General features: G+C 51.3%; 1 protein-coding gene across 1 annotated transcript in view; it reads left to right on the forward strand.

Annotated features, from left to right (window-relative positions):
- Nucleotides 1-16,445, forward strand: part of ERGIC1 (endoplasmic reticulum-golgi intermediate compartment 1) — a 74,006-nt gene extending 57,561 nt beyond the window's left edge. The window contains exons 10-11 of the mRNA XM_047799217.1: nucleotides 1,529-1,651; nucleotides 14,640-16,445. Coding sequence (XP_047655173.1) covers nucleotides 1,529-1,651; nucleotides 14,640-14,747 — 231 coding nt within the window. The 3' untranslated portion in view covers nucleotides 14,748-16,445. The remainder of the gene's footprint in view (nucleotides 1-1,528; nucleotides 1,652-14,639) is intronic.
- Nucleotides 16,446-22,641: the final 6,196 nt, after the last annotated feature.

The following is a 22,641-nucleotide window of genomic DNA, read 5'->3' on the forward strand; positions in this document are numbered from 1 at the left end:
GTGACTTGGCACCATTGTGCTCTGATCCACCTGAGGTTTTGCTTAACAATCCAGGGGAAGTCCTCTTTCTTTTATTCGCCCTTTCTTGGGGGGCATCTCACTGGACCCCTCAAGTGCTGACAGCAACGAACAGATGTGAGAAGGCAGGTGCAGTCTGAGCAGAAAGAGCGTGGGGCTGTGGAACAAAGTTCTGATTCAAACCCACTCAGTCCCTTACCAGCTATGGGACCCGGGACAGGTCACAGAACTGTGCCTCAGTTTAGTCGTGCATAAAATGGGGATGGTGCCACCTCCTAAGAGCGCTGTCAAATAAGGCAGTGTCTTTAAAACCACCCACCCTGCAAAGAAGGCTTTGGGTCAATGGTACCTACTGCTGATGCTCCTTTTTATTATTTTCCTCTGGGCTGTGACCCAGACAGTCACCCTGCCCCATCAGCTCTCCCTGGAGAAAGCTGATCTTATTTTGCCCAAGGCTTCTTCCCCTGAGGCTTTGGCAGTGGCCCAGCGGCCAGAACAGCTTGCTCAGCTCTCTGCGGCCACAGCCCCAACCTACCTTGAGCCGGTGGGCAGCGTGCCCATTGGGGCCTGCGGCAGTCCAACCGAGAGGGCGTGTCTAGGGAGAAGCTATGGGGCTGTGGCCTTAGCATTTGGTGTTGGGGCTTTATTTACTTATTTATTTTTTGTCTTTTGTCCTTTTGTTTAGGGCCACACCTGCGGCATGTGGAGGTTCCCAGGCTAAGGGTCTCATTGGAGCTGTAGCTGCTGACCTAGGCCAGAGCCACAGCAACGCGAGATCCGAGTCACGTCCGCGACCTACGCCACAGCTCATGGCAACACCGGATCCTTAACCCACTGAGCAAGGCCAGGGATCAAACCTGAAACTTCATGGTTCCTAGTCGGGTTCATTTCCGCTGTGCCACGACGGGAACTCCAGGGTTGGGGCTTTAGTTTGGTCTCCAGTTGCTGTAGAAGAATGAGAGTAACGCTGAGGTTTTCAGCATCCTGAAGTGGGCACAGTGTGAGTTCTGCCCTTAGCATCCTTGGCGTCTCAGCCGGTGCCTTCTCAGGAAGGCTTTTGGTAAGCTGATGGGGCTGTGCCCTCTGACTTTCCAGTTCCGTGTGTTCCTGCTTCGAAAAAAACTCACTCTGCACAACGTCCTCATGCTCAGGGAAAGAGACCTTCACTCAGACCGAGCCCAGATCACACTTGTCCGTTGACATTGCTGCTCTCAGCCTCAGGGTTGATTCTGGTGCTGCTTCCAAGGTCCCATTTACAAGCAGCCAAAAGGGTCCAAAATGCCCCGAGTGAATGGTGGCCGTCCAGATGCTAATGGCAGAGGCTCTGCGGGGAAGGGGGTGAAAGGAGGGGTCCCTGGAGCCTGGCTCCGGGTGGGGAGAGAGGGAGAAGAGCCCATTCCTGTGGGGTGCCGGGGACCTCCTGCTATCCATCCCCCCACCACCACCCAGACACGGTGTGTGTGTCTGCGTCTCACACCCTCCTCCCCCATTCTCTCTCCTTCTGCCCCAGGAGTACGTCGCCTACAGCCACACGGGCCGTATCATCCCCGCCATCTGGTTCCGCTATGACCTTAGCCCCATCACGGTCAAGTACACAGAGAGACGGCAACCTCTGTACAGGTTCATCACCACGGTGAGTGGGCGGGGCACCCGCTGTGGGCTCCTCCTGGCACCCCCACCAGTTCTCCCACAGGGCTCAGGACTCAGGCTGTCCGCCCAAGGCTGTGACCTCTAGGATGTTTAGAAATGCCTTCAGAACGACGTCAGTATCAATGGCATTTCATCCAGAAAATCTTTTCCAGAGGGGAGCGCCGCTCCATCAGTCTGTTTCTTAAGCAGATCTTTATATGGCTCGGGTGTCCCTGATTTTCTCTCGTTTTTTAATTTTATGGAAGTTATTCTTAGCAGGGCTTATCCTTTTCAGTGTAAATTTTACAGTGCGGATTTAACTCATTTTTTCTCCATATCTATTTTCCAACTCTAGCTGCTGAGATTGTCAGGTTTTTCCTTTCTTTCTTTCTACCCATCTTTTTTTTGTTTTGTTTTGTTTGGTTTTTGCCACTGTCTCTACCACGTCCAATTTTCTGCTGGGTAGCTTTAAGCCGATACAAGTGTTCTTTAATGCTGATTATGTTTACTGAATATGCTATGCTGGTCTCCTAGTCAGAATGTCCTTGGGGTTAAAGCAACAGGATTGCAGTGCCCTTCTCTAGCCAAGAGGCCTGGAGAAGTTTGGTAAGCCAGAGTCAGCGGAGGTGGAAGAGATGGGGTGATTGTCCCTTCCACACAGATTCGGGAACTAAGACCTAGAGGCCCTTATGTTTTTCTGCTTCTTCATACTTTTAATAGTGATTCAGGATTAGGTGTCCTGACTTCTTCATTTCTTGCTCTGACTAGGTCTGTATTAAGACTCTGTTACAGAAGGGACAGAACCCCACATCGAGCTGGCTTGAGAAATAAGTGGGCTTCAGGCATGGCTGGAACTAGGCACAAACGTTCTAATTGGTCTCTCTTTATCCTGCTCACCTCTACACTGGCTTCTTTTTCAAAGAGAATTTGCCAGTAGAAAGTGCCTCCTTCTCAGTAATTCTACACCACGTCCCAGATAGAATAGCACTGTCATTGGCCCAGCTTAGGTCCCATGCCATCCTTGTGGCCTTGAGAATGAACGGAGTGCTCTAGTTGGCCAGCCCCACCCAGACTACAAGGACAAAGATTGTGAGAGGGTGGGGGGTCCCCAAGAGAAAAATCAGAGGCTAGTTACTAGAAGAGGGAGGACTGGGTGCTAGGAGGCCAAAAGGCCAGATGTCCACTACAGGATCTCCATCCTGAAATCTGTAAAATAGGAATAACAGTCCCCACTCTTCTGACCCCCTAGGGACTCATAGGACTCAAAGAACCCAGCTAGTATCCATGAGGATGCAGGTTCGATCCCTGGCCTTGCTCAGTGGGTTAAGGATCCAGTGTTGTCATGAGCTCTGTTATAGGTCGCAGACATGGCTCAGATCCCGAGTTGCTGTGGCTGCGGTGTAGATCGGCAGGTACAGCTCCAACTCGACCCCTAGCCTTCGAACCTCCATATGCCGTGAGTACGGCCTTAAAAAGACCAAAAAAAAAAAAAAAAAAGAGAGAGAGAGAGAAAGAAAGAAAGCAAGCTATGTGGAATACAAAAGGTGCCAAAATTCTGGTGCTTACGTGAACCTCAAAATAGCCTTTTACTGTTCTCGAACCCCATAAAAACTTGAAACTTCTGATCAACCAAGAGCACCTAATATAAAGCTAAAACAGCAGACATAAATTGGGAGAAGGTATCTGTATGCATACAAGAAAGAAGTATACCTCAAAATTTGTATGTTAAAAAAAATTCCCGAATTCCCATTGTGGTTCAGCGGGTTGAGAACCTGACTAGCATCTGTGAGGAGGTAGGTTCAGTCCTTGGCCTCACTCAGTGAGTCAAGGATCCACCGTTGCAAAAAGCTGTAGCATAGGTCACAGGCGCAGCTTGGATCTGGCGTGGCTGTGGCTGTGGCATAGGCCTCAGCTGTAGTTGACATTTGACCCCTAGCCTGGGAACTTCCATATGCCGCGGCCCTAAAAACGAAAAAAAAAAAAAAAAATCCTGCCAATCAGTAAGAAAAAGTTAAATGACCAAAAAGAAAATCAGTAAGGACTTGACTGTTGACTTTAAAAGGGACCGCAGAGGAATAAGATTCAAAACAGTGAGAGCCAATTCAATCCCATCAGCCTGGCAGAAATTAAAGACCTTTCACTAAAGATTAGGAAGCAGGGGGACCCACATATGCTGTCAGGTGCATGTGCTAAGGGGCTCAGCCACTGTGGAGGGAGACGCACTAACCTTTTGGCCCCAAACCAAGGGATCTGTGAGCAGGTGATTTTACCCAAGCCTCCATCGTGGAGCACCCTAGGTGAGTCTTGGCGCTGATTCTTTTTTTTTTTTTTTTGTCTTTTTGCTATTTCTTGGGCCACTCCCGCGGCATATGGAGGTTCCCAGGCTAGGGGTCGAATCGGAGCTGTAGCCACCAGCCTACGCCAGAGCCACAGCAACGCAGGATCCGAGCCGCGTCTGCAACCCACACCATAGCTCACAGCAACGCCGGATCATCAACCCACTGAGCAAGGGCAGGGACCGAACCCGCAACCTCATGGTTCCTAGTCGGATTCGTTAACCACTGCGCCACGACGGGAACTCCTCTTTTTCTTTTTTTTTGATTCTTAGGGCCACACCCTTGGCGTATGGAATTTCCCAGGCTAAGGGGTCACATCAGAGCTGTAGCTGCCAGTCTACACCACAGCCATAGCAACACAGGATCCGATCCGCATCTGCAATCTACACCACGGCTCACAGCAACACCAGATCCTTAACCCACTGAGCAAGGCCAGGGATCGAACCTGCATCCTCATGGATGCTAGTCCGATTCGTTTCCACTTCGCCATGACGAGAACTCCCTTGGCGCTGATTCTTAGCCCACACTTCTACTTCATAGCGAGACTAGGACAGAGACAGAGAGATGTGTGTGGGCACCTCTGTGGGGGTGTGGTCTGCACCTCGGAGCCCCTGGGGTCTGCAGCATTGACCGTGGCCGAGAAACCCCTGGGCCCGCTCCTCACTGGAGGGTAGAGAAGCTCTTCATAACCTGCTTCCTGTTTGCTCCTGCGCACCAGTCAGCTGAGGCTCTGAGTGTCCCTTGGCAAGTGACTGAGAAATGAAAGCCCTTCATCTACTCGCTAAACCTTTGCTAGACTTCACCCCGCGCCAGGCCCTCTGCTGGGCAGCAGGGGTAGCGAGTTAGACATAATCCTTGCCCTTAAGCCGCTCCCCAGCTGGTGGGAGAGGCGGGCGAGCACACACCGAGCTGCCATCCCGATGGAGCTGGGCACCAGGCCCCTGGTGGCAAAGACCCCTCTCTGTTCAGAAAGGTCAGAGAGTGGAACCCCAAGATGGGTCTTGAAGGGTGAGGAGACATTTTTCAGACTGGTACAGGGAAGAGAGTCTCAGCATAGGGAACAGTATGGGCAGAGGTGCCCAGCAGAGGGTGTCTTGTGAAGGCCATGTGGCTTCTTTCAATGGGGATGGACTTCTGAGAGCTGGCGCTCCCAAAATCCCAGGGGGAGAGCTGGTCCTGCGTCACCCAGAGGCCTGCCTTCCCCTCCCTTTGGCCCCCAGCCCCTCCTCCATCTCCGCCCTGCCCACCTGCACCTGAGTGTGGGCCCTGCCGCAGGGAACCTCCTGACATCATTAGCCCGGCCGGGTTTCTGACGGCCCCACGCTGCTGTCTTGGTTGCCACAGCAACCGTGGGGTCAGCCCAGAGCGAGCCAGCCGGCTGTCCCTGGCAGATGGCGTCATTGTGGAGCTTCAAAGGCCCTTGTCACAGGGCAGCAGATGTGAGGATGACGCTCGCACACAGACACACAAACACAAAGCCCCCCCAGGAGCCCTCCTCACCAGGCAGGGTGGGGCTGGGATGGAAGTGGAGGCACCTGCTGTGACTTCTCTTTCTCTCTTTATAAAATCACACACTTGTGTGCAAGGCCCCCGAACCCCAAACGGGAGCCTCTACAAATAGCTCCTCAGAGGGGCTGCTGAAGAGGGGGCTTAGGCTGGGATGTCGTCATGTGGCGGCTGCTGGGGTGCGGAGGCAGCTGTGGGTGGGCTGGAATGAGGGGCGGGTGCAGCCTTGAGGGGTAAGCGGGGGAGTGGGTGTGGAGGGAAGAGGCAGGTGGGGCTTCCTAGTCCTAAGTAATAAATACCTGGCTTATTTGGGGGTTGCCCCTTCCCAGGTCTTATGATCTGGAAGGAACTTGTTCATCCCCAGCCTGAGCTGGGGAGGCATCGTCCCCCCAGAAGTCTCGTCCGGGCTGCCCTAGGCTCCTCTCTCTGGACACCCACGGCACCTTGCTTAGACCTTCACTCTGTGCCGTTCCAGAAAATTCCACCCCTGAGGGAATAAACAGATGGTGTCTAACACCATGCAAGCGATCCCCTTCCAAGTGCCCCCTCCCACCCACACACATGTGTCCCTTAGCCCTGCCACTTGCTGAAGCCCCTTTTTGGAGATGGCCTTCAAGTGGGTTGTGGTGACAGATCGGATGTCTTTGGAGGTGTCACATGGCTTTCCTTGTGGGTTTGATTCTATTTGGGGGGAACAGCCAGAAGTCACCAAGTACCAAATTGGGTCAGGATGGCTGTGACACTTTCGCCCACCGAAAAGTAGCAGCTGGTGATGATGTGCCCCCGTTGGCAGCAGGAATAGCTGAGTGAGACATCACCCCTGCCCTCGGGTGCTCCTTGCCAGTGAAATCATCCCCCAAACTTTCGATGCCCCTTCATCCTCGCCAGGCCTGATTATGACGGGCTCCAAGTCCGACTCCCTTCTGTGTCCCCAGAGTCCAGCACAAGGCTAGGCCCTGAGGTAGGGGCTCAGAAATATACCGGGGATAGCTGCTTGAAGAAGTGATCGCAGGAGTTCCCGTTGTGGCCCAGTGGGTTAAGAACCTGACTAATATCCATGAGAATGCGGGTTCGATCCCTGGCCTCGCTCAGTGGGTTGAGAATCTGGCGTGGCTGTGACATAGGCCAGTGACTGCAGCTCCCATTCAGCCCCTAGCCTAGGAACTTCCATATGCCACTGGTGTGGCCCTAAAAAGCAAAAAGTAAAAAGTAAAAAGAAGTGATCACGTATCACATAGCTACACTTATTAAGCACCTCGTAAGTGCCAGGTCTTTTACACAATCATGTGCTTTAACCCTCCCAGGAGCCCTCTAAGGTCGATAGTTTCATTCCCATTTCATATATATAAATCATCTGAGGCCCAGACAGGTGAAGAAGCGCTTCCAAGATCACACAGCCAGTAAATGGCAAGGCTGGGACGTGACCCCCAAACCTGCCTCTGCCACATCCCTTCCCCCAGCCGCTTGGGAACCTCCATTTCCCAAAACAAAGGCTCTCAAGGATATTCCAGCAGCGGGGCCCCCAGAAGCCATAGAGCCCTTAACAGGACACCGGGGTCATTTGATACAGTGACTTCTATGCTGGGAATCAAATATTATAGCAAGAAACAAGGTGATATTAGCATGTGTGATAAAATCTCAGTTGTGCACATGCAAACCGTAAAAAAAAAAAAAAAAAAACAAGCAAACTGAAGCAAAATATAAAGAAGCCATCGGTGCATGCAGGTGGGGACGAGGGCACCCTTTGGGCGGAGGTGGGCTGGTGGTGTGCAAGTTTTCCTGCCCTTGTCCGACTACCTTTCACTCATCTCCTTGGGCACCTGCCAAGACTTTCCTTTGACAAAAGGCAGCAGGTGCCTGGAGTATATAGGGGGCATATAGGATGGTTTAAAAAAAGAAATTGAGAGGAGACAAACTTACAACTGTGAAGGTTTGGGAGTGGTAACAAACCTGACTAGTATGCATGAGGACGTGGGTTTGATCCCTGGCCTCGCTTAGTGCTTTAAGGATCCAGTGTTGCTGTGAGCTGTGGTATAGGTCGCAGATGCAGCTCCAGTTGGACCCCTAGCCTGGGAACCTCCATATGCCGAGGGTGTAATCTTCAAAAGACAAAAGGAAAAAAAAAAAAAACCCAAGACGGTTCTACCTCTGAGAGTGTGTGAGTTGGAGGAAGACCGACTTGGTAGCTGGACTGGCACGACAGCCATTTCAGAGCCTCCATGCTTCTCCTGCTCAGACTTTCCTCAGCAAGTGTCTCTTCTCAGGACTGTGAGCTCCGGGAAGGAGGGCTGGGTCTTAGTCATCTCTGGGCACCAGACCTGGGATAGCATCTGTCCATCTATCCTTCTGTCTGAGCAGGTGATGAGTAGGTGTGAACAGGGAGCCACATGGGGGGCGTTCACCTAGGCCCACTCCCTGCAAGACAGGCTCTGTCATCTGAGGAAGAGAGCAGAGCCCCAGTTAGCTGCTCGGTTATCCAGGTCTGGGCATGTGTAAGAAACTCCAGTTCTGATCCTTCTGGACATTTAAGCAAAGCTAGGTCTTCCAGAAGGTTGTGTGCTAGGGACGGATTGCTCCCGCTAAGGTTTTGCAATCAGAATGGAAGCTTCTGGTGCTGGGTTTTCTGAGGCAGCTTCTGAGATGAATGAGGGATATTAGAAGGGTGACGGCTCCGTTTTACAAAGTATACTTATTTGTACAGCCCCACAGCTTCCTACTTCATAAACTTTCCTGACAGGAACCTCTTACTGCAGGACATTGGATAGGTCAGACTTCACCGAGCTGAGAAAGCCGAGTATAAAGAAGCCAGCTGTGCCTGCAGAGGCCACATCTGCAGAACCAAGGGGAGCCTTCAGGTGGGGGTCGAACAGGGCGGCGGAACTGAAAAAAGCAAGCCCTTTGCTGCCTCCCAGACCTGGATGCTCATCACCCTCGCCTGCCTGGTTGCTGTGTGACCTTGGACCAGTCAGTCCCTCTCTGAGCCTCTGTGTCCTTGTCTGGGACATGGAACTCACTTCATTTGCCTTAATTGCTTGCAACAATTAATGAGAAGGCAGAAGAAGGTGCCATCTCCGACCTGGTACCTAGTAGGTGCTGAGCTGAGGTGGGGTTTTTTTGGGGTTTTTTTTTTTTTTTTTCATTGGGGAAGGAGGGTATTTTGCAGCTGCAACCACTGTAAAAATGGCAGGGGGAAGGCGTCCACTCCCCCGCAGGCCCTTGGACCGCAGGATGGGAGCAGGGGGTCTGGCAGAGGTGACGCCACTGGGTGGAGACCCCCACGCTCTCTCCTCCTCCGCCCCACCCCCACCTCTCCCGGGGCGCCGTCCTCAGCTTCCCCTCCGAGGCCGCCCCCGCCTCTGCCCAGCCACAGCCCGGGTGTTCTCATCCGAGGCTCCAGTCTGTCTGCCGCCGCCGGCCTCCGATGGGCCTCCGATTCATTATTTATTTCCTCATACTGTGCCTTTTCCACAAGCTTTTCAAGCCGTGCTAACAGGATGAGGAAAGTGGATGGACGGTCCCCGGGCACTCACAGGGGCACCTCAGGCAGCGAGACCAGAGGTCATCTGGGGCCTCAGCGTGGACCCCATTTCCCAGATGAGAGAAACTGAGGCTCCAAAAAAAGGAGTCCTCTGGCTTTGCGGGCCTGGGTCGTGTCGCCGTGCTGGGATCCGCCCCTGGGGATGTTTCCTCCAGAGCCCGGTGGAACAACAGAGGGATTCAGGCCTCCAGCCTGTGTGGTTGGAACTTGTCCCCTGCACGTAAGGAATCGAGAGCCCCGCCGGAAATGTCAGGGAAACAAACACCCCCCCTTCTTTTCAAGGTACACAAGCTGACTTCACTCTCCCCCCAGGGGACAGGAACAGAGGGCCATTATGGATGACTCCAGAGGCAGGCAAAATCATGTGCTTCTCCCAGACTCGCCGGGGCCCATGTATCGAATTGTCCTTGTCGTCATTTCTGGAGCTGGGGCCGCTGACCAGAGTAGGGCTGCACGTGCGGCTGGGGTGGCCCTTCCCCGCTGGCTCAGCAGCTCCGCTCTCCCCTCCGCCACCCCCAGAGGTTGTCCCCCTGCCTTAAAGCCAGGAGACACAAGAGCATGGCAGCATGGAGGGACCAAAGGAACAGCCATTTGGGGGGCGGTGACACTGACACTTGCACGCAATCCCGCAGCGGTCCTTCCCATGTGTAAAAGTTCGGAAACTGGAGTTCCCCATGTGGCTCAGCAGAAACAAATCTGACCGGCATCCACGAGGATGCAGATTCGATCCCTGGCCTCGCTCTGTGAGTTAAGGATCCGGCGTTGCCGTGAGCTGTGGCATAGGTCGCAGATGCAGCTCGGATCCCGCGCTGCTGTGACTGTGGTGTAGGCGGGTGTCTTCAGCTCCCATTGGACCCCTAGCCTAGGATCCTCCATATGCCGAGGGTGCGGTTCTAGAAAAAGACAAAAAAAAGTTAGGAAACTGAGGCTGAGGAACAGCGGGAGTGGTTCCACCCGACCTGCGTCTCCTCGTCTGCACCCCCAGGTCCCAGCTGACAGCCCTTGGGTGAGTCACCTTTGCCCCCTGCCTGGAACAATTCTACTCCTTTCCTAAAATCCTCCTTCCTTCCTCCTTCGCTCACCTGCTCCTCGTCTGTGCTCACGCGCTCCTGTAATTGGTAAATGCGTCCTGAGCCTCCTGTGGATCAGGCACTTCTGCTGTCTTCTCTCCCTGGGGTGTTTAGGACAATGAATGTGTTTAAGTGCTTGAGGCAGAAAATTGGAGAGATTCGAGGTGCTCCCTGACTGGCCAACGGCTGGAGACAACCTCCAGCCTGTGGTACTTGGCCCCGGAGGGGTGGTCGTCCTCACAAGCGCCTCGTGGCACTCCCCGGAGGAGATACCCTGTCTGGGCCTCAGGGGCTCCATCTGCAGAATGGGCCCTTCGAGAGCTTGGGACTCAGCAACTGCAAAGAATCTGCCTGTGGGGCCTGGGACACCCTTGCATCCTGTCCTCCCATGAATTGACTTGTCCCCTGCTTGAAGAGCCAGGTAGAGAATGGAAATTGAAACCTGAAGCCCTGCTCTATGGGATAAGCGCTGTTTTACCTGTTATTCTTCTTAGAGTGGGTCTCAGAGAGGTTTAGAAAATCTCAGATCTTTGGGAGTTCCTGTCGAGGCTCCATGGTTAATGAATCCGACCAGGAACCATGAGGTTGCCAGTTCGATCCCTGGCCTCACTCAGTGGGTTAAGGATCCGGCATTTCGGTGAGCTGTGGGTTTAGGTTGCAGACGCTGCTCGGATCCCACGTTGCTGTGGCTGTGGTGTAGGCCGGCAATTAGACCCCTAGCCTGGGAACCTCCATATGCCATGGGAGCGGCCCTAGAAAAGGCAAAAAAAAAAAAAAATCTCAGATCTTAGCAACAAAGTTGGAGCCGTCCAGTCAACTGGGAGAGGACATGAAGTTTACTGAGCACCTACTGAGTGCCAGGCCCTCCAGAGACATTACCTGCGGTATGACAGTTGGCAAAGGAGGGATCGTTTTCCCATTTTGCAGATGTCCCAGGAGGGCCTTCCCATGTCCAGTGGTAGAAAGTGAAAGCCAGGAATTCCCATTGTGGCGCCGCAGAAACGAATCCGACTAGTATCCCTGAGGAGGCAGGTTCGATCCCTGGCCTGGCTCAGTGGGTTAAGGATCCAGCGTTGTCGTGAGCTGTGGTGTAGGTTGCAGACGCGATTCGGATCTGCATTGCTGTGGCTGTGGCATAGGCCAGCAGCTGCAGCTCCAGTTCGAACCCTAGCTTGGGAACCTCCACAGGCCGAGAGTGCGGCCCTAAAAAGCAAAAAAAAAAAAAAAAAAAGTGACAGCTAGGACTCAGCTTCCAAAGGCTCTTTCTGTTGCTGCAGCCAGGAAGGCCACTGTGAGCTCCCCAGTCCTCACCTCAAGCCACCTTAGCCTTAGTTGGATAGTAACTCCCTTAATCACGAGCCGCTGCCTGCGGGCTCCCAGAGCCTCAGTTTCCCCACAGCTGTGTGTCCTCTTGTGTACGTCAGTGCACGTGTTGTCCCCTGCTCCGGGCCAGCCCAGTGAAAGGAGGCTTCAGTCTGAGTGCCAGGTGTATGTGAATCACAGGCTCGCTCAGGCTCCAGAGCGTGTCGATGAATATAGATGTGTGTGTGTGTGTGGTTATTTTTTATTTTTTTATATTTGCTCCATTGCGCTGAAGTCACATTTTCCTATCCTCTGATCCAAGCTCTAAAAGCATTTTGCGGTACAAAATCTCCCATCATCTGATCCACTCTACCGAAATAACCCAGTTCCCCTGCTGTCATCTTCCTTGAACAGTGGGCCTGCGTCATGCTCCGAGGCTGGCTGGGAGAGGCCTTCCCCACTGAGAACACTTCATAATAATCCCCCGCGCCCCCCATCCTCCTTGCTCCCTGGAGGGCTGCTCCAGTTTCTGGAGCTGTTATTACTGGAATGCCAGCTGCTCTACTTACTGCCCATCCGTACAGACCTGCTCTGTCTGTCTTGGGCCCCCCAGGCCTCTGCTTAGCTCATCTCGTGGAAATATAATTTTAAAAATAAATGCTGCTTCGATTCGCACTTCCCACTTGCCTCCGCTGAGTCTCCTGGCCTCTTCCATTTGGCACCCGAGGACCCATTAAGGCACTGCTGTCTCCCCGAGACCTCCAGCAGTCTAGTGGCAGTGTCTGGGTAGCCACCTTGCGGGGGGCGGGGGGGGGGGGTTCCAAGGTGGCCTCAGGGCCCAAATTGGCTTCTTCTGAATCCTGTGGTCACTTGAGTGTTCCTTAAATGTGGCCCAGGGGAAAGTGTAAGCTCTGGAGGCAGACAGACTGGCTCTGCCACACACTTGCTGCGTGACCTTGGACAAGCTCTTTCTCTCTCTGGGCCCCATAAGTACCTGAAAGAAGAAAGGCCTCCCTCCTAGGCATACAGCGTGGTGGGTGGTATTGGTTTCTATGAATGTCATAAAATGTGTCTTTAGGGGGAAAATAAGTTTGAAGTTTCCTTGTAAATCTTTTATACATTGATTCTCTTATGGCACCCAAAAGCCACTCATAGGTAGGCCAGAAAATTTTGAGTAAAACATAGCATTCTTTTAATGGATCACAAGTAGAATCCTGACAACTTCACAGCAAAGTGATTAATTCAATTAGGTGGGCTGTTTCATGCCTGGGAAGCAGCAGAGTGCCACAATAAGAGTTTTGAACTCCTAGGAGTTCCCATTGTGTTTCAGCAGGTTATAGACCTGACTAGTATCTATGAGGATGCAGGTTCAATCCCTGGCCTCTCTCAGTGGGTTAAGGATCTGGCGTTGTTGTGAGCTGTGGTATGGGTTGCACACACAGTTCGGATCTCGTGTTGCTGTGGCTGTGGTGTAGGCCGGCAGCTGCAGCTCCCACTCAACCCCTAGCTTGGGAACTTCCATATGCCACGGGTGCGGCCCTAAAAAGAAAAAAAAAAAAAGTCTTTTCTGAACTCCTGGAGTTCCCTGGAGGCTCAATGGGTTAAAGATCCAGTGTTGTCACTGCTATGGCTCAGGTTTGATCCCTGGCCCAGGGAACTTCTGCATGCATGGCCAAAAAAAAAAGGTTTTAAATTCCAGTTCAGCCACTAATTGCGGTGGTGCTGACTCAGTGGTTGAGTGTCCCCAAGCCTTAGTGTCCCTCTTCTTAGGTATGAGAATAGGGCTGTCCTCCCTGGAGTTGGCCCAGGGACTCAGTGACGTGGGGGGCATGAAGCATTTCAAACTGCTTCTGTGCGAGTGCTGTCCCTTTTGCTGTAGTTGGTATTACGTGGCAGGAGAGGAGGAAGCACAGACACAGACACACGGGCGACATTCATTACCATCCCCTGTCGGAGCAGTTCTTCATCAGGGGGCAGCTTTGCCCTCCAGGGGACCTTGCCCTGTTTGGAGACATTCTGGTTGTCACAACAGGGAGGAGAAGGTACATCTCACACCTTCTGGATGGAGGCCCAGGACGCTGCTCCCTGTCCTTCAGTGCCCAGGACAGCCCCCGCAGGAAAGAATGTCGTGGTCCCCAAAGTAAATAGTGCCGTGATACAAGCCCTCGAGTAGCACCGCTGCTTTGCAGTGCTTGCCTCGGTTGTGATTTTGCATGTACCTGTAAGATTCTTTGAGGACGACCCATCCTACTGATACAGCGCAAGCTTCTGAAGGTGAGAGGAGATTTGTGCCTCACTCCAGCCCATCCAGGCCAACTCTGCCTGTTCAGGCAGCACGGGGCCTGGGCTTGTCAGACCCAGGTTCGAGTCCCAGTTGTGCCGCTTCTTGGCTCTATGACCTTGGGCCAGTGACAGTGCCTTTCTGAATTTCCATTGCTGCCTCTGCAAATGGCATTGTAAATATCTGATAAATTTAGAAGCTAGGACCACTGGCTCCAGGATGAAAGACACGCCCGAGTTCAACTCAAAGCTTTGTACTTTACTATGTGACTGTGTTTACCTAAGATTCAGCTTTCTCATCTTTGAAATGAGTCCAATAATCTAACTTTCAGAAGGTTAATAGGGGAATTAAAGGAGCTGATAATGATTTCTTTTCTTTTCTTTTTTTGTCTTTTCTAGGGCCGCTCCCGCGACATATGGAGATTCCCAGGCTTAGGGGTCCAATTGGAGCTGTAGCCACCGGCCTACGCCAGAGCCACAGCAACTCGGGATCTGAGCCAAGTCTGCAACCTACACTACAGCTCACGGCAATGCTGGATCGTCGAGCCACTAAGCAAGGCCAGGGACCGAACCCGCAACCTCATGGTTCCTAGTCGGATTCACTAACCACTGCGCCACGACGGGAACTCCTGATAATGATTTCTATTCTGTTCTATTTATTTTTTGGCCTTGCTCACAATATACAGAAGTTCCTGGGCCAGGGACCAAACTGAGCCACAGCAATGAGAATTCTGGGTCCTTAACCACTGAGCCACCAGGGAACTCCATGATTACTTTTATTATAATTTAAGTCATCATCCAGCAAGTGAGGGTTTGAGCCCTGAGTGTGTTACCACGTGGTGGGATGACGGGGCGGAGCATCTGCACTTGCTGAGCTCATCCTCTGGTGATTTGGGAGGGGTCTGGCCTGGTGCTGCCTCCAGTGCTGACTTCTGACTTCTGACTCGCCCCCCCTTTCAGATCTGTGCCATCATCGGCGGAACCTTCACCGTTGCTGGCATTCTGGACTCGTGTATTTTCACAGCCTCAGAGGCCTGGAAGAAGATCCAGCTGGGAAAGATGCATTGACGACCCGCCCGGCCCGATGGCCGAGGACCCAGGGAGACCGCTCACCCTGCCTCCAGCGCCCTGTCTCCTCCTGCCCTCTCTCTGGCCCAGGATCTGGCTGCGTCCCAAAGTGGGGGTGAGGGGAAGGAGGGGGTGGCTTATGGGTTTGCAGCTACCTCTTTTCCCCATGTTTAACTTTAGCTGAATGACACTGCCTGAAGTCGGGGTGCTCCTTTCTTTCCCTGAGGAGCCCCACGATCAGAGTCGGGCAAGGAAGGCTTGGGGATATTGGGAACCACTCCTGGGACAGCTGCAGTCCCTTCGCTCTTAGGGGAGCAGCTCACAATCCACGTCCACCAGCCCTCAACCAGGCTCTGACAATCTCGCAGCCCCCATCGTTTCAGACGCATTAATCACCTGGTTTCTCCCCTGGGCAACCAACCCACCCACAGACCTGAGCTCCTGACCTTGGACCTGGCTGCCCAAAGGTACCCCCAGCCGGCGCCCACAACAAAGAATGGTACTTCCCAGGCAAGCCCCTGAGATGTGGCGCTGCAGGTGGAGCCCTCGCTCCTCCTCCATCCCTTCCTGTCCAACCTAGAGCCCAGCCTCAAGGCCCTCGCCCCTGCCCCTTCCTTTTTCTCCCCAGAAGCAGATGCCCAGTTGCTGGGCAACAGCTGTGTAGGCTCAAGTCTGCCCACTGGTCACCGGGCACGTGGCGAGTTCCCCTTCTCTTCTTGTTCCTCTGAGCCCCCTGCCAATGTGCCTCAGCCCCCTACCCCAACCCTGTGCTGTGTGGCAACTGCATCGCTTGGTGGAGGGGCTGGCTGTGATGAATGAGGAAGCATCCTTTGAGAACTGGGCATGGCTTGTGCACCTATGGTCCGGATGGGACGCATCCTTTTCTGCAACCCTAAAATAAGCATTTTTTGGCCAGGCAGTTGCCATTGCTCCCAAGGGCTTGGGTGGGGGAAGCAAAGCAGACCAGCCCTTCTCCCATCTTAGGACCTGAAGGCAAACAGCTCATGGGCCTCTCCTGCAGCCCAGTTGTGACCCGCTTGTCCCGCTGAGCTCCCCCATTAGCCGGCCACACACCAACTCCCTCCTGGTCCCTGGGGCAACTCCATTGTCTCCCCACTTGCTCATGGATGGGTCCCTACCCCACTGCTCCCCCTCATCCTTCCCCTGTAGTCCTGAAAGGGAGGGGCAATGGTCCAGGCACAAATTCCACCCCCCCCCCACCCCCGGGGAATTTTAGTTATGCCCTCCTGTCCCAGGCAAAGGGCCGCCCACCTGTTTCCCATTTATATCAAGATTGTTTGCATACTTTTGTAATTAAGGGCACTGTCCAGTGGAATGAGTTTTTAAATTATCTATGTGGATGGCTCAAGTCTCCACCATTTGTAAAATTGTAATTTGGGCTCTAGATTCCAATAAGAAAAGCTTTCCCTTTGGCATATGAGTTGACTAATAGAAGTGTAAACTGCATTTGGTTATTTCTGGTAACTGGCCACTCGGATGGATTTTTTGTTTTTTTTGTTTTGTTTTGTTTTGGCATTCTGTTCCCCATTTACAGAAAGGAGCCCCTTGGGTGTGTGAAGACATGTGCCTGGAGAGGGTGGGCAGGGCTGGGTGGGGAAATGTGTGGCATGCCCAGGAATTGAAATTCCACTTTTATGCATTAAAAAAAAAAAAAAAAAAAAACCTCTTGAGGACCTAGGGGGATGTCAGTTTCCTATGGAAGAGACACCTCTGACCCATTGTTCTTATAAACAAAATCTCAAGGGAAAAAGATGTGTTAGTTCTTTGCCCATTCATTGGGGTCAAATAGATTAAAAGGCTGATTTTCAGAAATACTGCTGCGTGTTGCTTTCTGCTTGATTGTGGCCGGGTAGCCTGGAGGCTGGGATCAGCGAATGAAATTTCATTCTCAAGGAGAGAAACTGGGAAATGTGGAAATGAGCTGTGGGCGTGATCCGAAAGCCAGGACCCCTTGGATTAGGTCCTTCCTTTATTTCCTTTCTTTCTCTTTTTTCCTTTTTGGAGTTCCCAGGCCAGGAGTTGCCATGAGGATGTGCTGAACCCACTGTGTGGGGCGGGGGATCCAACCTGCGTCCCAGCGTTCCAGACACGCCACCGATCCCAGTGTGCCACGGCAGGAACTCCCAGTCCTTCCTTTATTGCATCTGTACGGAATGTTCCTTGTTCTGCTCCTTTCTAGTTGTGTAGCCTCAGGCCAGGTCCTTAACCTCATGGGACTGTTGCAGAAATTAAGTCTATAACATGTACAAGTAAATTATTCTGGATCAGAACAAGGTCGTGTATGCAGGAAAGTGGTCCATGGTTAAGTTTTCTTTCTTTCTCATTCATTTTTCTTTCCTTCCTTCCTTCTTTCCTTCCTTCCTTCCTTCTTTTTTTTAAATTTGGTAATGCTTTCTTGGATATGACACCAAAGGCACAGTCAACAAAAGAAAATTTCACTTCATCAAATTAGAAATTTTTGTGCAACAAAGCACACCATTATCAGAGTAAAAAGGCAACCCACAGAATGGAAGAAAATATTTGCAATTTGCTTACCTGATAGAAGATTACTATACTATGCAGTATATAGGGAGAACTTTTAAATTCCTAAAAAAACAAACTTCAATAAAAAATGGAAGGTGTTCCCTCTGTGTTGCATTGGGTTAAGGAGCCGGCATGGTCTCTGCAGCAGCTCGGGTCACTGCTGAGGCATGGGTTCGACCCCTGACCGGATGCAGTGGCTCGTTCTTTCACATCCTGTGTGATACTTGTTATTGTGATATCAAGCTAGTGGTCACAGTGTATGCCTAAGGGCAGTCAATGGGCTGTGTTTCCAAACGTGTGTGTCCAGCCATGCTTTCTGCTGTGGTGGTGTGACTTAGTTAACCAATGAAATGTGATTGAAAGATGAAAGCATCTCATAACAGTAAGTTGGATATTTTGGAGAGACTTGAAAAAGGTGCATTGCCACCCTCTCCTCGAAATACAAATGCTACTGAATTGAATATGAATAAGACAACTAAAAAGAGTTGGGGGAGGGGGCAGCCCTTGAGGACTCCGCTTTCACCTTGTGGAACCCTGGGCTTGGTTAATGGAAGGACATGCTTTACGGAGGGAAAATGAAGGAGAACTCCAACTGCGGTTTCTCAGGGAAAAGCCTTGCTTCAGGGTCAAAAGATGGGCCAATGTGTTTTAAGCTGACGTAAAGTATTTAAGGTATGTGTGTGTCATTTTTATGAGTTCCTCCTTGACCCAAATCCTTTCAGTTTTTTGGTAAGAGGATTTCTCAATCAGAAATGGGGGGAGGGGCTGGGGGGGGCATTTGCAGCTGCAAGAGAGGTGAAGTCATAGAGGAGCTTGGGTGAGGACCTGCTGAGCCCCCACTGCCTGGGGTGTGGGTGGGGACTGTGAAGCTTGCGAAGAAGTGGGGGTGTAGCAGTGGGGCTCCTGAGTGGCACTTTTAGTGGCACTTTGAGTTTCGTTACTAAATGGGACAAATTTATGTCTGATTCTTGCCTGAAACAAAGACACACGTTTTCTCAACAGGGCATGCCCCTGGTGGTCCCAAACCCTTCTTAAGAAGCTGGTTCCTGGAGTTCCTGTTTTGTCTCAATAGGTTAAGAAACTGACTACGAACCATGAGGATGCAGGATCGATCCCTGGTCTTGCTCAGTGAGTTAAAGGATCCAGCATGGCCGTGAGCTGCAGTGTAGGTCTCAGACGCAGCTCGGATCAGGAGTTGCTGTGGCTGTGGCGTGGGCTGGCAGCTACAGCTCCAATTTGACCCCTAGCCTGGGAACCTCCATATGTCACGGGTGTGGCCCTAAAAAGCAAAATAGAATAGAGTCAAGTCGAATAGAATAGAATAGAAAAGAAATAAAGAAGCTGGTTCCTTAGCTGCCGCAGCAGATAGATGCCCATAGTCTAGGAATATGAGGGGGCCTGTGGGGAACATTCACCCAAGATCCTCCGACCCCCCCCCCACCCCCGCAGCAGTTGTCTTTTGCCAGTTGTGTGGTGATGAGGTCATGCACTTTATTCTGACCAAAATGAGTTATTTTTATCTCAACTCTTGTAGTAATAGCTATTGAAGGTTGGGCATTCTCCACGTGCCAGGCAAGGAGTGATTGTTCAGGCCTTGTCTCTCTTAATCCTCACAGCCATCCTACAAGGTGGCTGTTACCTCCTTTTTAGGAAGGAGAAAACAAGAGATTTAGCAGTTTAGTCACACAGCTAGCAAGTGGTGAAGATGGCATTCAAACCCATGTCAACCTGACTCCAAGGTTATGCAGCCTCGTATGGCTCTGCCATATGCCCCACAATCACCTCCTCTGTGTCAAAAGTATAAACTTACCATCCCCTGTGGGGCATGGTGTGGGGATTGAAAGTAGTGAGGGTATTTTACTTTGTTTTCTTCCTTTAAGTTTTTAATTTTAATTTTTTGTCGTTGTTGGCTTTTTAGGGCCGCACCCACAGCATATGGAAGTTCCCAGGTTAAGGGTTGAGTCAGAGCTACATCTGCCGGCGTACACCACAGCCACAGCAACACAGGATCTGAGCCACGTCTGTGACCTACATCACAGCTCATGGCAATGCCAGATCCTTAACCCACTGAGCAAGGCCAGGGATCGAACCTGCATCCTCATGGATACTAGCCGGATTGATTACCACTGAGCCAATACTGGAACTCCATCCTTTTAAACAGCCTCTAAAGGAAAGCTGAGTTGAACATTAGGGACATTATTTGTTTGTTTGTTTGTTTTTCTTTTTTTTTTCTTTTTATGGCCGCACCAGTGGCATATGAAAGTTCCCAGGCTAGGCTTGAATCAGAGCTGGAGCCTACACCACGGCCACAGCAATGTGGGATCCTTAACCCACTGAGTGAGGCCAGGGATCAAACCCACATCCTCACAAACAATATGTCAGGTTCTGAACCTGCTGAGCCACAACAGGAACTCCCCATTGGGGAACTTCTTAAACAAAAATTGAAAACACAACATGATTTTAATTATACAAATAACACATGCTCATAGCCCCACTGGAGGAAAAAAGAGCAAAAAGGAAAAAAAAAGGAAAATTAAGGTCATTCATAATCCCCCTGAGCAGGGATCATCAGTTAATAGTTTAGTGATATTCTTCCATAAACAAAATGGAAACATACTGTTAATATTATTCCATAGTTTACTTTTTTTCTCATGCAACAGACACCTTTCTACGTTCATAACAGTGTATCTCCTCATTATCTTTTTGGCTGCAAGATTAAGACAGCTGTAGTGAGTATCTAATGATGGATCACATTCAGCTTCTGCTCCCCTCTTTCGGAACCTGTTTTCTCACCTGCAAGTGGGACAATTCCAAGGGTCATTTACCAGATTAGATAAGGTACCGTTTGTAAAGCTGTTAGCACAATGTCTGGCAGTATATGCTCAGCCTCATACAACTAATCAATATTATTCACTCATTTAATAAGTAATATTTTCTACCATTTGTTAAGTGCTGACTTTGTGCCAGACATTGTGCTGAGGGGTCACGGACCCCTGACACTAAACCGATGAGGTAAATACTCTCATTATTCCCATTTTGCAGATGAGGAAAGTGAGTGACCAAGAGGCTAAAAATCTCATCCCAAGCTCCAAAGCCAGGAAACGGTGGAGATTCAAACCCAGGCGTTCTGAATCGAGGGCTCTCATACTCCCTCACATCACCCTCTAACTCAGAGACATCAAAATAGTGCCCAACATTATCTGTGCCAGCTCCTGGGGCTGGGCACAGCCCCTGGGCATGTTTCCCAGATGAGCATGAGGTGGGATGGTAGCCAACGCCCCAAAGTCCTCATTAGAATGACAGAACTCGGAGTTCCCGTCATGGCGCAGTGGTTAACGAATCCGACTAGGAACCATGAGGTTGCAGGTTGCTCAGTGGGTTAACGATCCGGCGTTGCCGTGAGCTGTGGTGTAGGTTGCAGACGCGACTCGGATCCCGCGTTGCTGTGGCTCTGGCGTAGGCCGGTGGCTACAGTTCTGATTCGACCCCTAGCCTGGGAACCTCCATATGCCGTGGAAGCCGCCCAAAGAAATAGCAAAAAGACAAAAAAAAAAAAAGAATGACAGAACTCCAGGCTCTTGTCATCTTCTCTGGTGATGTCACTGTACCTGTCTGACATTTACGGAGCCACGAGGGGTGGGGCTGAAGAAACACCTCCCCACCCTGGTTGTCTGCCCTCACGTGGTTGCCTTCACCAGCAAGGCTCTGCACTCCTGGGGAGCAGGGACCGGATTTCACGCCACCCCAGATCTCTTTGATCTCTCTGTACCTGTGGCTCCATGTAGGTACCAAATAAATGGAGGATAAATTAAGGAGCAAACGGATGAATGTGTGAGTAAATGATTAGTTGAATGACTTCATGAATGAGGGTGATAGAGGAGTGATGAATGAACATAGAAGGAGCCAGTGAGATAGTGAATGAATGAATGCATGCATGAATGAACACATTTTATCAAGGGGCTTGTGTCTGCTGAGCACTGTAAGGGATGCTCAGACAAAAAATCTCTTGACTGTTTATGTGCACTCAGGTAAAACAGCATTTGCTCCTGCCTCGCCCATGGGAAGTGACTTCCTTTCCACCCCTGCCCCAGCTTTACTGAGATAAAATTGACCTATAACATTGTGGAAGTTTAAGGTGTTCATGTTAATTTAATACAGTCACATATTTCCTAACTGCTGCCCAGTCTCCTGCAGACAGCCCAGGTGTAGCCATCTCCCACCCCCGCCCCAGTCTGAAGGTCAGAGGTCTCCAACACTGACTTCAGAGGGTCTGGAAGGAAGCCTAAAAGCAGCAAGTCCAGAGATCAAGCCAGATGCCCTTGTCGATCATGAGTAGGAGTAAATGCTGGTCTTTCACAATTTCATCACCATATGTCAGGGAACACTCAAACTGGGAGAGAACAGGGGACCCGCCTGAGTCTGGCAAGGCATCCCCTCCTCTGAATTTCAGGATGCCCATCTGTTAACTGAGCACCACAAATCCTTTTATCTGGCATCTGGCGCAAAGTAGGTGCTAAATAGATATAAACGGAATGAATGAATCAATTCCTTCAATGAATGAATCAATCACTGAGCCTCCTGCACAGCGGAGCCTGGACTGGAGACCTTTCGCTTTCAAGGGCCGCGCACAGGGAATCTCAGCCCTCAGAGGTCTCCGGTGCTCTGTGTTGTCTTCCGCAGGGCGAGGCCAGGCGGGGACAGGGACCGCAGGACAGAGTGGGTGGGGCAGTGACGACCAACCCAAAGGCGCGCTGGGCCGCGGAGCACCGGGGGCACTAGCCGGCTCTTACAGACTTTCAGGGAGTTAAAAAAGAGAGAGTACAACCCGAGCTTCAGTTTGCATGACGCATCGCACGTGTTTACACTAAACAAGGAAAGCTTACAGTTGGCGTCATTGGGAGTTAAAGGCAAAAGTCTGACTCTGGTGAAGTCTGGTGAGGTCTGCTCCTTGCTGACATGGAGCAAGCCCCATACAGAGGCCTCTGCTCTCAGGAGGAATAATTGCTGGCTGTAATTGAGCGCTGTGTGCCAGTGTTCTAAACACATTAAACGGTGTAATTCACTTGGTTCTCATATCAACTCTATGAGACAGCCACTAAGATTATCCCTGTTTCACAGATAAGGAAACGGGTTCAGAAACGTGGAGTCAGTTCCCCAAGGACAGGCAACATGAAGAAGCACTTGGGTCCAAGTCTCACTCTACAGCCCTGGCTCTTATAAATGGGCTTAAAAACTGGGGGGGGGGGGGTAGTTTTTGCAAATCCAAGTGATTGTTTCGCAATGACCCTCAAATATTGGTGCGCCTCAAAAATCTTTGGTGAGGAGCAGTGCTTGCTTTAAATTCAGGGTC

Source organism: Phacochoerus africanus, chromosome 1 (assembly GCF_016906955.1).
Source record: "Phacochoerus africanus isolate WHEZ1 chromosome 1, ROS_Pafr_v1, whole genome shotgun sequence".
In the NCBI taxonomy this organism is placed as follows: Eukaryota; Metazoa; Chordata; class Mammalia; order Artiodactyla; family Suidae; genus Phacochoerus; species Phacochoerus africanus.